Source organism: Perna viridis, chromosome 11 (genome assembly GCF_037379345.1).
Source record: "Perna viridis isolate PV_CMFRI_1.1 ecotype Kerala chromosome 11, ASM3737934v1, whole genome shotgun sequence".
NCBI lineage: Eukaryota > Metazoa > Mollusca > Bivalvia > Mytilida > Mytilidae > Perna > Perna viridis.
This window is the reverse complement of record NC_142455.1, coordinates 3485562-3503149: the sequence shown is the minus strand read 5'-3', so window position 1 is coordinate 3503149 and position 17588 is coordinate 3485562. Positions and strand designations below refer to the sequence as shown.

The following is a 17588-nucleotide window of genomic DNA, read 5'->3' as shown; positions in this document are numbered from 1 at the left end:
CAAACATAGCTGAGAAGTAGACAGAATCTCACAGTAAGAATAGAATCTTCCAAACATAGCTGAGAAGTAGACAGAATCTCACAGTAAGAATAAAACCTTACAAACATAGCTGAGAAGTAGACAGAATTTCACAGTAAGAATGGAATCTTCCAAACATAGCTGAGAAGTAGACAGAATCTCACAGTAAAAATGGAATCTACCAAACATAGCTGAGAAAGTAGACAGAATCTCACAGTAAAAATGGGATTATCCAAACATTGCTGAGAACTAGAAAGAATCTAACAGTAATGATAAAATCTGACTAACATAGCTGAAAATTAAAAAGAATTTCACAGTTAAAATAAAATCTTACAGACATAGCTGAAATGTAGAAAGAGTCTACAGTAAAGATAAATCTTCAGAATATAGCTAAAATGTATGAAGAATGTTACAGTAAGAATGGAAGTTTCCAAACCTATTAAAACTACAAAAACTGGGAGCAATGCTCAATAACTAGGCACCCCAACTACAAAAAATTGGAGCAATGCTCACTAACTTGGTAACCACACTACAAATACAGGGAGCAATGCTCACTAATTTGGTACCCCATATTCCCCCATTTGATAACTTTTGGACTTCCAAATTAATTCGGATTAAAATCTTAAAATATGAGGTACACCATGGAAGTATGTAATAAAGATTCTTTGAAAGTTTCATTCAATTCCATTTAGTAGTGAGAATTCCATTTAGTAGTATAGAATTCCATTTAGTAGTGAGAATTCCATTTAGTAGTATAGAATTCCATTTAGTAGTGAGAATTCCATTTAGTAGTGAGAATTCCATTCAGTAGAGTAGAATTCAATTTACAATTTAGTAGTGAGAATTCTATTTAGTAGTACAGAATTCCATTTAGTAGTGTAGTATTCCATTTAGTAGTGTAGAATTCCATTTAGTAGTATAGAATTCCATTTAGTAGTGAGAATTACATTTAGTAGTGTAGAATTCCATTTAGTAATGTAGGGGGATTAGCAGATAAGAGATGGTTAACCCTCAGTGTAAAAAAAGGAAGTAAGAAAAGATGAAATGATGAACTTCCTTATCACTATATTTGGGGAAGGTAAATGAATAATAATTAAGGAAGACTGTAGGGGTTATACCATTAAAAAAAAACGCCTATGATACTAAGGTGTACCACCGACACATTAAAATTAAGATGCAATCCATTTGTCTTATGAGAAAAATTCTAATTTTACCTCCCACCAACACTTTGATATATCCATTGTGTTCTACCCCAGAGACATTTTTTTTTTCTGGAATAACCCCAACAATTAAAGTGGAGGCTAAGTATATTTACAAATAAATAATTATGAAATGAGCATCTTTTTTTTTCAGAGGAGTCTTGAATTCATAAGGGAACAGGTATAGACAATCCTATGTACGAAGTTATAATGGCCTAAGATTTTCAAGAAACTATACCTCAGTAAGCTTCTGTTACATACTTGTAAGGTGAGGTATATTTCCCAGGATCCTTTGCATCAGGATTGGTTAAAAACCTTTTCTGTGAGAGTTGCAATTGTCCATTTGACATGACTGTCACCATGACAACAGGATAATTCATTTGTAGTGTCCAGGTATCCATGACTGCCTTCACATCTAGGTGGCGGCCATCAACAGAAGATTGCTAAAAAAGAAAGAATTATGAAAAGAGCCAAACTCATGTAAGTAATACTCTTACCTTTAATTATCTCCCTTTCTAATTGTCTAATAAAAATATTACCTTGCTCTAAGCACATCTACATATGTACCCAAAGAATCGATCTAAGTTTCAGTAAAACTCATTGAATGGTTATAGAGAGGTTGCAGTCACAAACTTAAGAAATTTATGATACATGATCCACTCTCAAAAACATCCCAAAATCTTCCTTAAACAAATCTACTTCTGCTTCATTTCATTCAAATTTCAAATAATTCATTATAGGGGTCTTACAAAAACTTATACCAAACACACTTTAATAACAAGCAATATCTTGTCTGATTTTAAAACAAATTAATTTTATTCTCAGTTACAGACAGACAGACAGACTTACATTAGTCATAGCATTCCACAGATCATCATGGACAGCATTCTTAAACTTTCTATTACTCAAATAATTCTGCAAGTAAAATAGTTTAAATTGACCGTAGAATATGTAATTAAACAACAAACTGATAAGAAATTTCTAATTCTCATATTCTACTGCAGATTAATTATAATGAAGTTTTTAGATGCCTTAAGGATGTTCTCTGCTCTGTTTATACTCGACATCAGTTCAAGCCCATTTTCGATTTAATCATAATTTTCTTCCTTTATCAAGGCAGAGTTGTCTATCTTTTTATTTGTTATGCATTTCTCAGTTTAAAAAAAACAAAACATTAGTACTTACAATTGATATGCACAATCAAAAAGAATTTTATAATTCCTTACAAGAAATTCCATTGCAATTCCGGCATTTTTGTTGCTGTGTGCCAATTGTTGACAAAATACTGATAATTGTATTTTTTAATTTCTATGTTGATAAAAATGTCATTTCTTACGAATTTGAATATAAACAATTATTTAGTAGGAACATTCACCTTCAGAAGAATTTTGGACACAAAATAAAGTGGTAAATCTTTGTTTTTGTCAAACTACCAACAACTGAAATTCGTCTTTGTAAAAGTTACAATGTAAACTTTGTGATCTGGATTTAAAATATCATAAGATTTGAACAATTCTCATTTTACGGACAGGCCATTTCATAATATGACTGAGCAAGTTAATTAACATGTTTTAAATATCAGTAGGTGTCAATAAAACTGTACACCCAATTTTTATTTCAAATTTGAACGATATGTTATGTATGTGATGCTCTGTATAATAATAACAAGGTTTCAAAGGGTTGTGAGATCTTTTGTCCTGAAACAATATAAATAGAACAAATTGATGGGTTAGTGTGCTCCTTTTGGCAATAGGGTATGTAAGTCTCGTTCTAATTTGATTTTCTTTACTGGAATTTCCGATGTAGAACGTATTGAAAACTGAAGACTGATCTGTATTTTATGGTTTATTTCCGGGTACTCGAAACACTGTACAACGATGCAAAATCTTCTAGGTTATGTTTTTTCTTACTACATTTATCATGTAGAAATAGTTATTTGTCAGTTTCATCAGTATTTTTTACACAGAAAGATTTTTGCCCTTAACACTGAACTCAATGCTCTCTATATGACAAATCTCTATGCTTTTGAATGGTAGACTAGGATCCATTCTTGTAAAAACACAGGGTCACATGACGAGACTTACGTACCTTATACAAGCATTCAAAATTTTGGCAGAAAAAGGATTTCTTATGATTTTACATAGGCTCTGATTTAGTAGGTTCTATCTTATAAAACTCAGAAGAAATACAAGGACTTCATACAAGTTTTCCAAATAAAATTTTAAGGTGTGTTTAATGAAATTATGAATAGAAAAGTGGCGGTCACTGGGCCAAATATATCAATGCTATGAAATGCTAAAAACCAGAGGAATCAGAAAATCTGACAAAAATAGCCGAACACGAGCTGTGAAAATCCTCAATAAGCTTATTTTGAACTGACATGTTCATAATATTTGACATCCTAGCCTCTTATTTCTTGAAAGCCGTAAAGATGTGTCAGACTTACTTCCTTAAAAACAATTCGCAATAACATAAATAAAAAATGAAGAGCTACACAATAATGAAAGTTTAAGATGAAATCAGTTACTAGATCTAAATGAAACCTTATGACCTGGACAAACTGATACTAAATTTAAAACCCAAAATACCAGAAGATTTTTTTATACTTAAATAAACCCACAATACCTGAAGACCTTTCTTGAATGTTGAATCTCCCAAGAAAAACTTCATCATCCTGATAATACTGGCTCCCTATCAATGAAATAAATATACACACAAATTGATATTGGACCTCACAAAGTTAACTTGAAAAAAATGATGTAACCATCACAGAAAGATTTTATTGCATTATCCAAGTATTTATACCGCATAAACTCAAGAAATTACTGTCAAAGTGTTTGTAAAGTTCGCCTTTTTAAGATATTGATAGGTCAGATTAGTTGAAATACACTATGGAATAATGGCGGGAAAATTTTCCTGAACTTTTTCCTTACATAAGCAGTCAAAAAATATCTATAAAACCAATGCTTCAGGATAAATCTAAATAGCTTTTCAGTTGTTTTCTAGATGTATTTGAATATGTTTGAAAAAAGACCAATTGAGAAAAATGATGTGCCACTCATTGCCTGATTCTTACACAGAATAGTACTTAAGATTTAGCACTGAACTCCAAAAGGTGTTTAAGTTACAGAGTGGAAACAATTAGTGTTCATCATAAACATTGGGTCTACAACTAAATTTCATGTAAAAATTGTAGAAGGCTGTCCATGTAAACATCAGGCAAATCCTATCATATGGGTGGCACATCATAATTTTTTCCCACAGAATTTTTTGTTTCCCTTGCAATGTTTCTATGATACAAAATGTAACTTGTCAAATTTTTTTTCCTAGTCAACAATGGATGGCTCAGAAAATTACTTTAAAAATCCTAAACAAAGCAACAAAATTTTGCACAAAACTGAATTCTCTCCCTTTTTATATGAATTTAAAAGATTTCTATGTAATTTATTTCTCTTTAACCATTGCAGTTAATAAAACATCAACATTTAACTTTGAGAAAAGATGCATTTATGATATTCATGGATGAAAATTTTTCATGTGCCACCCACTGCCTGGTTTTTGAATGGTCACCCTCTTAAATGTTTAATCCTTGTATAATAAATATGTTTTAACATTACAACATGAAGTATGGATTAGCAGGGGTAAATATCCTAACACATAAGCAAACAATAAAAACACAGAGTATACCGATTTTCAAAAGGCAAAAAATACCCTTTCTTGACAACAGGCAAAAAATACCCTTTCTAGACAACAGGCAAAATATACCCTTCCCAGACAACAGGCAAACAATACCAGACTTACCAGACAATATTGCATGCCAACTCAGGGAGCACTACAGAATTTGTGATAGAACAATTTTATCGTAATTTCAAATGCCATATAAAAATTTAAACACATTTAAAATCATACCTTGTCATATGAAATAGTATCAAATATTTCATTAATTTCATCTGGATTTTTGACTGGTACATAAACAGGATGGGAGGATACCAGTCCATCAAAGTTAAAAGCTGCATGGACGTCATCAATTACGAACTGTTCAAACTATAAAAATAGAAAGAAAGGAAATGACACACAAAGGAAAGTCATAACAATGTCTTGGACATTTCAAACAGTATAGAGTTGCTTACTTAATTTAACTCTTCTATGTTTCAACATCAGACATGTTTTACAGAGACCACCAGAAATTGATGAAATCTGAAGTAAACTTACAGTAACTGTATATTCCAGGCATAAAAAAGTGGAATTCCACTTTAAATCAGAAGAAAATCAGCCCTGATCAGTGTGTTTGGTGTGGAGGTTCTGTTTTTCTTTTTTCTTTAATACTCACATGGCTTTAAACAAATAGTTCAATGCAATGTTAGGATCTAAGGTGTCAGAACCATAGAAAAGATGTACTGCTTTTCTTGATTTGATTTACCATGATTTGACTTACCTTGATTTGACTTACCATGATTTGACTTACCATGATTGCTAGAAAATTTGGAAAAACACAAATTCTGATACCAACAAATAAATATACTTTAGTTTTTTAACAACTCAAACCTATATCTTACCATTTTCCACTCAGGATATAAATGATCTGCTCCAAGATGTTGTACAAATCTAGCAAATCCTTCATTTAGCCATAGATCATCCCACCAGTTCATGGTAACAAGGTCTCCAAACCACTGAAATAATATAACACATATTATAGACATGGAAAATAGACATGGAAAATAGACATACACAACAAAGAACATAAAATAACTAAAATCATACGTACAAAGTAACAAAAGTAAATGAGCAACTCGGACTCCATTTAAAACTGGGAGCAAGGAACAGGTAAACTTCCTCACTCCACCTGTTCATAATAATAACCATATCTCCAAAACACTGAAATACAATGAAATTTATATCCTGGTGGGAAAAACCACTTTTTTCTTGACTCAACAGCTGATCGATAACTGAAATCAAATAGTAAGTATATCATGTAAACTGAAGGGAGCTTCTATCATATCATGTAAACTGAAGGGAGCTTCCATCCACAACGTAGTAACAAAATATTAATAGAGTTAAAAGTAATATAAAATGGAGCGTTTACTTGGTAATTACACAGTATTTGACAGACAAAGAGACTAACAGTAGTTCAAAATAAAAAAATAAAAGGACATAATTATGATACAGTATGGTGGGTTTAAAATTTGGCAATTTTGAGGAAAAAGATATACAAATTTGTGGATTTAATTGGTGTATGAAGGACTGAAGCCCAGAGTAATTCTTTTTTTCTTTTTTTGCAGAATTCATTTTGGTGTTTTAAGAGACATTCAAATACACCAAGATTAGCACCATGCAAAAATACTACAAGGTAACTACATAAAAAAAAGAACTTCATAAAGCAGCAGCTGGTGACATAAGAATTAAGAAGACCATATTCACCTGATGTGCTAACTCATGAGCAATAACAGATACAACCCTCTCTTTATTGCCCTCTGAAGATACTCCTGGCTCATACAGCATAGCTGTTTCCCTGTATGTAATCAGTCCCCAGTTCTCCATAGCTCCTGCTGAGAAATCTGGGATAGCAATCATATCTGGAAAAAAATGTTATATCAAATTGACCCCACTGAAAGAGACAAAACAAAATAAGAATGTGATATGGGCAGCATACAGTAAATTTCATCCCCCCTCCAACTTTTTTGTTCCACTGAAATATTTAACTCACTTCAAACTGTATAATTACATTTGTTAGGTCCAAAACAACTACTTCCTATGTTCATGTCCTTGGATCTGCTACTTATCATAAAATATTTCTCAACTGGTTATAGGATATATTTTTTGGCGAGAAGTTTCCTGTACTTTTTCTGTAGTAGAACATAATGGAAATCTAAGTGTTAATATCTCCAGTGGGCAACTTTCATTTGCACTTAATTTTTTAATACAACTGCTAGGAGGCATACAGAAGGATTTCCAATCAAAAATATTTGGGTTCTCCTATTTATCTTAAAATCTTTTTTGACTGGTTATAGTGTAAAATTTCAGGTGGGAAATTTTCCAGAACTTTTTCTGTAGTAGAACATAACCAAATTTTAAGTTTTAATATCTCCAGTGGACTGTACTTAAATGTTCTTAGCTATCTGTGACTTGAACTTCAAAAACCTTTCAATACTGAATTTGCAGTGTTTGGAGTTTTTTAATCTTTTTGAAGCCAAATAGACTCTATTTTAAAGCAAATTGTTTGGAGGGAGTGGGGTTTTATTTCTCTAAGAGCTCTCCTATAGACAGGGACAAATGTTTTAAGCTTGACATTTTCCTTTTAAAGCTGAAGCATATACCCCCTCCCCATTCCAGCTGCAAAAAATTTAGCAAATTTTAAAATTTTAATTAAAAAATAACGAGGTACATGTAGAACATATGTACAACAGAAGGAAGCGCAGACCACTGTAAATTCAGGAAACATTGGGATGTTTTAATTATAGTAAAAAAAGTGACTGACAGAAAATTGCATTGATTAAAACTCAAATTAGTGAACACATGTCCATATAATTTATTATAGCTGTTGCAAATTTTTCGCAATTTTTTTTAATAAGATATGCTAAAATGACAAATTTACAATTACCATATTTTGACGTGTATTGTGAGCACTTTTTTACCAGGAAACTAATTTCAAAACATGGGGTGGCATACAGTACACCCATACATCGTTTCAACATATTTTCCCAGACCTAAGATCTGTCGAAAATTAACGACCTTGAGGGCGTCAACATCGAATCAAAGATCACTTATGAGCTTCCAAAGCATATTTATGGATTTTTCATGAGTTTTTTGTTGGCTTGATACCTTTGTAAGTATAGATAGTCAATAAATCTTCTTGAACAGATATTTTGGTTTTAATTCATTTCCTTCCAAAAGAACTCGGCAGATTATGTTTACAACTGCCATACTTTCGTTTTTGTGTATTGATTAACTAATGTTGTCACCTGGTTATTGAGGGTTTGCAAAGGGTATTTATATGTCACTGATTATGCTCGTAGAGTCCTAAAATATTTCTATTGGACAAAGTAGTTTGTTTCAAAATAAATATCGTTATTTACGCATTGTATTGAACTCCATTTCATAGTTATTGGATATTCTACTTCTTGAGAATATTGGTTTCCTTTTTTCAGTGAACTAATATCAAAATCCTTATCCAACATAAAAACTATTTATTTTGAACATAAACCCTTTATGTATCCCCGACATACATTGGAGAAAATTCTGCATCTCATTATCACGCTTGGCCGAGCTATCAACACACGTCCTATTTGATGAACGTCTGCATTGTTCACTCAGACCCCTTAATTGATTGTAGTAAAAACAGTCCTTCTTCTAGAATTAGCAATCTTCTGAAATTTATTACTCTCAATAGAAACCTTTTAAAGGTAATCAAAACATATGTCCAAGCTGACAATTTCAGCTATTGTCTACTTTATGCATTTCTTACCCAAATAGTAAATGAATACACATGAACACGGACAAAACAGATAAATACAAAAAGTAACAAAAACATTATTCTATACTGAAATAAGTACACAAAACAGACGAAATGGTCCCTTCTATTTACAAATAAATTAAAGCCAGAAATGTTAGTGGTTCTAACAAGTTACGCTATTTTCACTGCATACAATACATACATACATTGGTAAAAAAGTTTTTTACATCAACTTTTAAAGGAAAAACCACCCTGCGCATTATACACAAATGCGCACTATACATACCTAAATACGGTATGTATGCACACATCAATGTCTGACTTTCTAGTATATGTTTGCGCTGCCCCTAAAACTAGGAGGAGATGGGACCATTATTCATACAAAATCCAATTTTACTACGTGAAATTATTTCAAGTGTACTTATTTCTTTTCGAAGTAAAAAAGGGGTGGTTATACGGAGAGTAATTTGATGATGTAAAATAGAATTAAAGGGTCTAATATTTATATAAACTAATATATAGATCTTCATTAGACTTCGTAGACCTTAGGTCTACGAGCAGTGGCTTCAGATAATTCTGTTTACTGGGTTGGTGAATACTCTCAAGGATCTTAGGTCCACCAGCAATGGCATTAGACAATTCTGACTACTGGGTTGCTGAGTACCCTCCGAGAACTTAGGTCCACCTGCAATGGCATCAGAAAAGTCTGACTACACTACTTTTCTAAAATTTACCTTGTTTAGGTAGTGGGAATTTGACACCAAAGAAATCTTCATAGAATGTGATGGTATCAATACCAGTCTGTAGAGCCAGTTTAGCTTGGTCTATAGTCTCTGCTGTACTCCAAGCTCCATACTACAATATGAAGAGGCTTTAAACAACTACTACACCGACTAAATACTTGGCATACTGCCAAATAGTGTCATTACTGCCATCTTCCATGTTCTATTTATAAGCAAAGCAATCTTACTGTCAAATTATTATTCTTATTCATGGGCAATTTCTAATGAAAAATCAAAGAATAGGAACACATGTTTTCTTTTTTCATGATACTTTTGTACTTTGTGATTTAAATGGTAATAACTTTTTTTTCCAACATAGTCGGTAATAGTTTTCCTTTTACTCTTTGACCTTAAAGACGCCCTTCCATGGAAATGCATATCACCTGATCAATTCTGTTTCCCAATTAGCTAAATACTGATATCTTAAAGGCTTTCGAAAAACTGTATCGAAAAATTGAAATTGCATGCCATTTGTAATTTCCTGAATGAAATGTAGAAAATTATAAGTAAAATGAACAAAGTTTTACTGTGTCAGCCATCTTTTTTAAAGATAATACTTGTTTTATTTTACTGTCCAATTAAATTTATACTCAACACAGTAGAGTGAGAATAGGATTTATTACAAGAAAATAAGAAAAGAAACAACAATTATATTATATACAAAATAGCAGATTGTCCTTAATTGTTTGTTCTAATGTAATGTCAAACTCATTATGATGTCAAAGAGAACAAGATGTGTCAGCAACAAAAGTGGATATCTCAGAAAATAGGTTCTAATTTCCCATATTCTCTATTTAAACAAATCAATTAGATAATAAACAAATCTAAGAGTTGTTTCCCTTCATTTTAAAGTTTTTAGTGCTTTCTTTTTTTTTTTTTTTTTTTTTTTTTTTTTTTTTCATTTTTACAATTTAAGCAAAAGTAATCAAGGGAAACAAGGTTATCGTGGTAATAAAAAGAATGTAATCCAGGGACAAAGACCAGACATGGAAAACAGATATACACAACAAAGATCATAAAGTAACTAAAATCATACATACAAAGTAACAAAAGTAAATGAGCAACTCGGACTCCACTAAAACCTCGGAGCATGGACCAGGTGCATCGGTAGGATAAGCCTCCTCTGCTTTTCTAGAAACACCCACCTAGTTGCTCATAAAAAGTCAAGTCCGGGGTAGACAAATGAGGAAAGGAAAACTATGAACAGTTGAATAAATCAGTTTTCATGGTGCAGATGGATACACTATAATGATCCAGGAGTTCATGATGACGACCATAAAACTTCTGTAGTGATGTCTTCAATCTTGTAGCAACATAACTCTGTTCCAGAAGCCTATTTGTTAGAGTTCTAGCGCAATACAAAAAGTCTGCGTAGTTTCGGCAAGCTCTGGCATTACGTGTGAGTTGTGATATGAACACTCCATATGCAGGTGCTGAAGGGATGTTGCCACAGATGAACGGAAAGTTGACAATTCTGAATGAAAAGTCACCATGTTTGTCGTAAAGTTTGGTCAATAGTTTTCTTTTACAAATTACAAACCGACTTATTTTTCTAGAAAACATGGGATTGTAATCTATAATGGATGAAATATACTTGGGTCTACATGGAGAAACTCTTACATTTAAACTTTATTATTAATTATCAATGTTGAAAAATCAAATTCATGAAAAATTAGGTTAATAAAAATTCAAACTGGCTGATTCATTGTGTAAAGAGAGGGTATAAGCCTAGTTACCAAAACTCAAATTTTCTTTTGAGGTTCATAATACCTACATGTTATATCTATATATGACTTGAAGTCTTATGTAAGACATAATACTATATGGAAGAAATCTTATCCTGTGGAAACTATTTCACATTATTTCGTTTTTTTCTGGAGGGTGTTATTTCCCTATGAAAAATTTTCCACACCTACCATCCTCATAAGGTTGAGTATGAAAACAATTCAATAGCAATGGAAAGCATAATAAAATTATCCCCACATTAAATTTTGATATTTTTTTACCTGTGGAAAGTATTTCACACAGGATACTATTGGATGTTACACTTACAGTGATATTGTTCATTGTTTTACCAGAGATCATTTTAAAATCACAGACAATAAAAGCCAACAGATAGGTTGACATTTTCTCAGATACACCATACACATCAGCTACATAACCATTTGATCTGAAAAAAAAAGAGATTAGGGAATATTGAACTTATCTGGAATAAACAGATACAGAAAACTATTGAGTCTAGTGTTTTTACATTTTTCATAGACAGGGCATAATATATATATAGCATCACTTCCACAATTATATTTTCTTAATATGTCAATAAAAAAGAGTACTAGTAATGCAGCAATTTCACAAGAGGAAAGGGAGGGCAACAAAGAACATTACATCTACTAGTCCATATAAAATTCACTGTCAATGGTAAAGTGATTCATGGTGAAGAAAAGCCATTTTCAGTCTACATATGCTATATTTTCATATAACGATAATCATTTTTGTATTCAGATCTGCACTTTTTTGAAAATCATACATTCATCTCCCAACCAAATAAAACCAAATCAAGAACGATAACTCCAGCAAAGTGCCATTTTCATTATCAATATGTACTATTTTATCTCAAAAGCACAACAACCAAAAGAAAAGCTAAGACTGTGATCTGTTATTGTTTCTAAACAAGAAAAAAAACTGAATTCGGTGGGTTTTTGACATGCAATTGCATGAATCACCTTCTGTCTGATTTAAGAAAGACTGACACTTAAAGTGTTAGAATGTTGCCTGTTTCATGTATTTTTCTCTCTCGGTTAAAATGTTACTATAGGATAAAACAATTTTTTTCTAGAATTTAAAATAAAACCATTCACTTGCAAAACAAATAAATTTTGTCAGGCTTAAATGAGTGAGTGGTCTGATTTAATACATCTATAAATCATGGAAAAACAACACTTAATCCTTATTATTCCAATCCTTAACTATCTGAAATGCTTTGTTGTTACTTTTTTGTCTGGGACTCTTATTCAGTGAAACTGACTACCAAAATCAACATAACAAATGGTAGCTTTCACATAACAATGGGACATGGTTGTCAATTTCAATATTTGAACTTGACAAATAACTCTAATATACATTTGCAATTCCACATTGTTCTAAGCCTCATCTGAACATTAGTTATATGTCAAGTCAGAGTACTACTATTGTCTGTATATCCATCAAAGATAGGCATGATAAGAGGGTGTCCATGCAAAACCAGGCAGTGGGCTACACATAATAAATTTTGTTTTAAAAAAATGTTCATCCATTTCATATCACAAATGCATTCCTTCTCAAAGTTGAATGATTGTTTGTCATTAACTGCAACAATTAAAGAGAAAAAAATTACAAAGAAACTTAAAAATTCATTGAGAAGGGGAGATAACTCTTTATTTTATGCAAAATCTGATTGCTTTCTTAGGGAATTAAAATCGTTTCCTAGCCAACCACTGTTGCTTTAAAAAATCTTTTTACTATTTGAAATACATACAATGTATGATATTAATATTACACTGGAACAAAAGATTCAGTGGGATAAAATTTACCCTGTGCCAAACATATCATAGGAACTGCCTTATTTATACAGGCACAGTCGCTTAAAATTTACCTACCTAAGAACACCTGTCTGGACTTGAGGCATGTTTGAGATTGAGGTCATGTGTGGTTTCCTCACCAAGGTCACCTTGAAACGTGCCTTCAGGTTGGGTTCATCAAAACATGGGAAGGCTTTCCGTGCATCAGTTGCTTCAAACTGAGTCACTGCTAGATAACTGTTAAACATAGGAATACTTTATACTAACATAGTATAAGATCTGTGCTAGCATGAATATGGATTATTATATCCTAACCTTGATGGAAATTCTTTGAAGAATACAAGAATAACAGAAAATCATTTTTTTTACATCAGAAACAATCCTGCAGAGTTGCTAATTTAAACAATTTAGACACGATTTACATGATTTGACCACTTGATCCACTCACACAATTTCAAATGTCAAATTTCACCCAAGACCCAATCTTGTCTAGCCAGATAAATTACTTAGAAGTATACCTTAATTAAGAAAAGGATTTGCAAAAAATACTGTAGTAGTCTAATAGTATCATAAAAATCTGGTTTTATAATTTTGGTTATTAAATATACCATTTGAACACTGTCGTCAGTATGTTTATATAAACAACACTCCTAGCTTTTTCAATCAATTCTTCATACAGAGAAATTCACTCACACATTTCTGCCATCCCTTTTGTAGGAGCTATAGTAAAGTCCAGCCAAGTCATCCCTCAGGGGCCCCTCAAATGACATAGACACTATGTATGTCTGACCCTGTTTTAATCTATCTGCCAACATAATGATGTAGAACTGCCTGTCCTTATCTTCTGTTGTCATGGTAACTGCTGGTCCCATCTTGTTCCCTGTTTTGGTTATGATTTTAACACTAGCTCTATCAATCACCAGTTTATTAATATGAAGTGTGATATTATTTGTATCTTTAACACAGTCAATTTCTATCTCAACTTTTCCAGAAGTTTTGAAGTCTGTAGGGTTGGCAGCATAGATATCTGGTGTAAGTTCCAAAGTATACAGTTGTGGTATGACAGCTCTTGGAAGTCTAACATCTTCAAGTCGATTACCTCCCTTGAGTTTTGAATTTAACATCCTGTCAAGCCATGCTTCTAGTGTTTGGTAGTTCTTGGCCATCCAGTCAATGTTTGATTGTGTATTTTCTACAGCTTGTTCATAGGCTCTTGATCCTGATCCAAGGTCTGGGTGTCTGGTCTTAAAATCCTTCAACTATGATGGAAGTATATGGCAATTATTATCAACAACCTAATACAGGGTGTCTGGTCTTAAAATCCTTCAACTATGATGGAAATAAATGGCAATTAACATCAACAACCCAAATAAATTGTCCAGTTATGGAACAAAAGATAAACACTGTTTAAGAAATCAATAAAATCACACAAATTGTTTAGAATTACCACCGACAGACAAAACATAGGGAAAGTGGTGTCCAATATGCATTTGTCAGAGGCCTGTCACTAAGCATTCTTGAAATATATCATATTAAACAGCTCTGAACAGTTCAAGGTGCAGAAAAATGGCCAATTATGTAATTAGATTTAGTACCTTCTGTAAATCTGTTTCTGTATTGAAACTATCTGTTAATCCTGATATCAGTTTTCTTAGTACAGATATAGCACTCTGGTACCTACAAAATATTAACCATCAAAAATCAGTTATCTGCTACTTTAGAGAGACCAAAATGAGAACAGTTGGAAAGACAGTATAGTACAAGGAGCTAGAGCTAATCAAACCAGATACTGCACTCTGATACATACAAAATATAAACCATCAGTTGTCATTTTTGATCAATCTCCTACTTTAATTTTAGAGAGACCAAAATAAGAACAAATGGAAAGACAGTATAGTCTTTATGATTGATACTCAATAAGTACACAAAGAATGAAATAGATCCTTCAATATCTTCTAAAGTCTTCAATATTATCTGCAAACAGTCAGGTGACTTACAGACGCACAGACATTTTTTTGGAGAGTATCAAATAGTACCTCGTCACTTGACTTTGTGTGGCTGGGTATATGAACTGAAACCAGTCTAAATTTAAAATTTTTACAAATCCTGAACCAGTGAAAGTGACTGAAATATTCATACCTTTCAATGAGCTTATTCCAGTTTTCAACCATGAAGTCCCAGGCTAAATCTCGACCATTGTCATTCCTAGAGATAGCAATAATTACACTGGAGGCATCCTGACTTCTGATCTCTGATAAATCTAAAGAGTAGCTCAAATACCTAGATGAGAAAACGGAAACATGATTACAAAATGGTTTGGAAATCTACCTGAACATAAGTTAATCTGACACCCAATTCATGATATATTTTCAGTCATGAAAAATGTTTAAAAAGTTTAGTGTTCCTTCAAATATATAAATTCATTGAAAAAAATGCAGATTAGTCTTGCACATTTACACACAGCATGTGTTTTGTGTCATTCTAATCATGTGTAAATAATAGACCTAAATATGGACCAGACTTTGTCCCATAAATACTTTTCTATCAATTAGAATTTAGTTCTTTTTTATACAATTTAATTTCCTTTCCTTTTTAAACATTTCTTCAAAAAGCAAATAAGTCTTGCACATTTACACAAAACATGTGTTTTGTGTCATTCTAATCATGTGCAAATAATAGAACTATGGACCAGACTTTGTCCTATAGATGCTTTACTATTAATTAGAATTTAGTTCTTTTTTTTTCACAATTTAATTTCCTTTCCTTTTTCCTTTTTTAAACATTTCTTCAAATTTCATCACCTGCTGAGAAGATAAGTTTCTTTAGTACAAGCTAATGCTGAGAGTATACGACTTTTCTCGGCAGCTACATTGGACAGTTTATACTGTTGATACAAGAAGTCCCATTCCTCTTCTCCGCCTTCTGCTATCCCAGTACAGTATACCGTACTCTTCAAATCTGGATCAATTCTGAAGCGGAAACATAGTTACAAAAGATTGGTACACATAGCCATATGTCTCCCCTAGCAGGTTAAATCTGATGTATAAAAAAAATGAAATCTTTTAATTAACTTTTCAAATCAAACACACAGTGGGACATCACTATGGTCATTAAACAAAAACCATAGAGCTGCACAAGTTGTTGTGCTAGGTATAACCCAATTCGTACTTCAATCCAACAAAACTTGAAGTTGATATCTAGCAGGGGATGGTTTCATAAAACATCTCAAATTGAGATTTTCCTTGCCTCAAATTTGAACCAATCAAATTGCTTGCTATGGAAGATATAAGGAAAACTCAAGGATATGAGGAAAATCAAAATTTCTTTATGAAACACAGCCCACAATTTCACGCCCCAATGCCCAACCTATGAAAGCTACATTCCATATTTAAAATCAGTCTGTCCAGTGACAGCCAGGATTTTTGTGAAAAGGTGACTCCAATATACCATCCACTTGTTCAGTGGGATATAATTTAACAGTTTTAGAGTAGGTAGTGACACAAAGATAATTTGCTGTAAATACAGACAGACAGCCAGACAGAGGCCATTACTATGTTCCCTTAGTTGTGGTAAAGAGGATAATCAATCACCCTTTTCAGTGACTTTGGTATTTCCTCCATTTTTTTGTTGTTCTTCCTTTTCCAATAATTTTAATGAACAGCTGCATTAAATTTAATCTTCCATACAGAAACAAAATTTGCACAGACAAATGTGAAATGTTGTTTGTTTTTTATTCAATGGATGAACCTTATGAAGACTGAGGAACACATCACACAAAGACAAGAATAACGTAAAATTCAAAAGTCAAGACAAAAAAAAAAAACATTTCATTTATGTCTTTTGTCCTATCAAGCTGAAGTTTAGTAGAACAATGTAGGCATTTGATACACAATTGCTTCAGAATTCCATGAAAAGATGCACTATTTCAGAGGTGAACCAAAATATATTTGAGAATTTCAGGTTCTATTTAAACATATTAGTTTTGTTTTGTTTTGTTTTTTCAATGGCAAGATTTGCCATATGGGCATTACCTTTGTCATTCCATATTTTCTCTCATTATACCTAAAATGTGAACAAAATGTACTAACCAACTATTATCTGATTGAGCCTTCCAAATCACTGAAAAAAACCATACTAACCTGTAGCTGTCTGGATCAGCCGTCCAATCACTGAACAAACCACACTAACCTGTAGCTGTCTGGATCAGCCGTCCAATCACTGAACAAACCATACTAACATATAGCTGTCTGGATCAGCCGTCCAATCACTGAAAAAAACCACACTAACCTGTAGCTGTCTGGATCAGCCGTCCAATCACTGAACAAACCACACTAACCTGTAGCTGTCTGGATCAGCCGTCCAATCACTGAACAAACCATACTAACATATAGCTGTCTGGATCAGCCGTCCAATCACTGAAAAAAAACACACTAACCTGTAGCTGTCTGGATCAGCCGTCCAATCACTGAACAAACCACACTAACCTGTAGCTGTCTGGATCAGCCGTCCAATCACTGAACAAACCATACTAACATATAGCTGTCTGGATCAGCCGTCCAATCACTGAAAAAAAACACACTAA

The 17588-nt window shown here is 32.7% G+C and overlaps 1 protein-coding gene across 2 annotated transcripts in view; it reads right to left on the bottom strand.

The window, feature by feature from the left end:
* Positions 1-17588, bottom strand: part of LOC148602352 (uncharacterized) — a 101449-nt gene that overhangs the window by 33389 nt on the left and 50472 nt on the right. For both annotated transcript variants that reach the window (XR_015916843.1, XM_088553520.1), the window contains exons 37-49: positions 15808-15975; positions 15146-15286; positions 14602-14683; positions 13700-14265; positions 13085-13243; positions 11502-11619; positions 9402-9522; positions 6636-6790; positions 5774-5887; positions 5127-5261; positions 3843-3908; positions 2067-2132; positions 1479-1660 (exon numbers count right to left, since the gene is read on the bottom strand). Coding sequence is in view for 1 of the 2 variants with exons in the window: in XM_088553520.1 (XP_088409646.1) it covers positions 1479-1660; positions 2067-2132; positions 3843-3908; positions 5127-5261; positions 5774-5887; positions 6636-6790; positions 9402-9522; positions 11502-11619; positions 13085-13243; positions 13700-14265; positions 14602-14683; positions 15146-15286; positions 15808-15975 (2073 nt within the window). In the remaining variant the exon portion in view is untranslated. The remainder of the gene's footprint in view (positions 1-1478; positions 1661-2066; positions 2133-3842; positions 3909-5126; positions 5262-5773; positions 5888-6635; positions 6791-9401; positions 9523-11501; positions 11620-13084; positions 13244-13699; positions 14266-14601; positions 14684-15145; positions 15287-15807; positions 15976-17588) is intronic.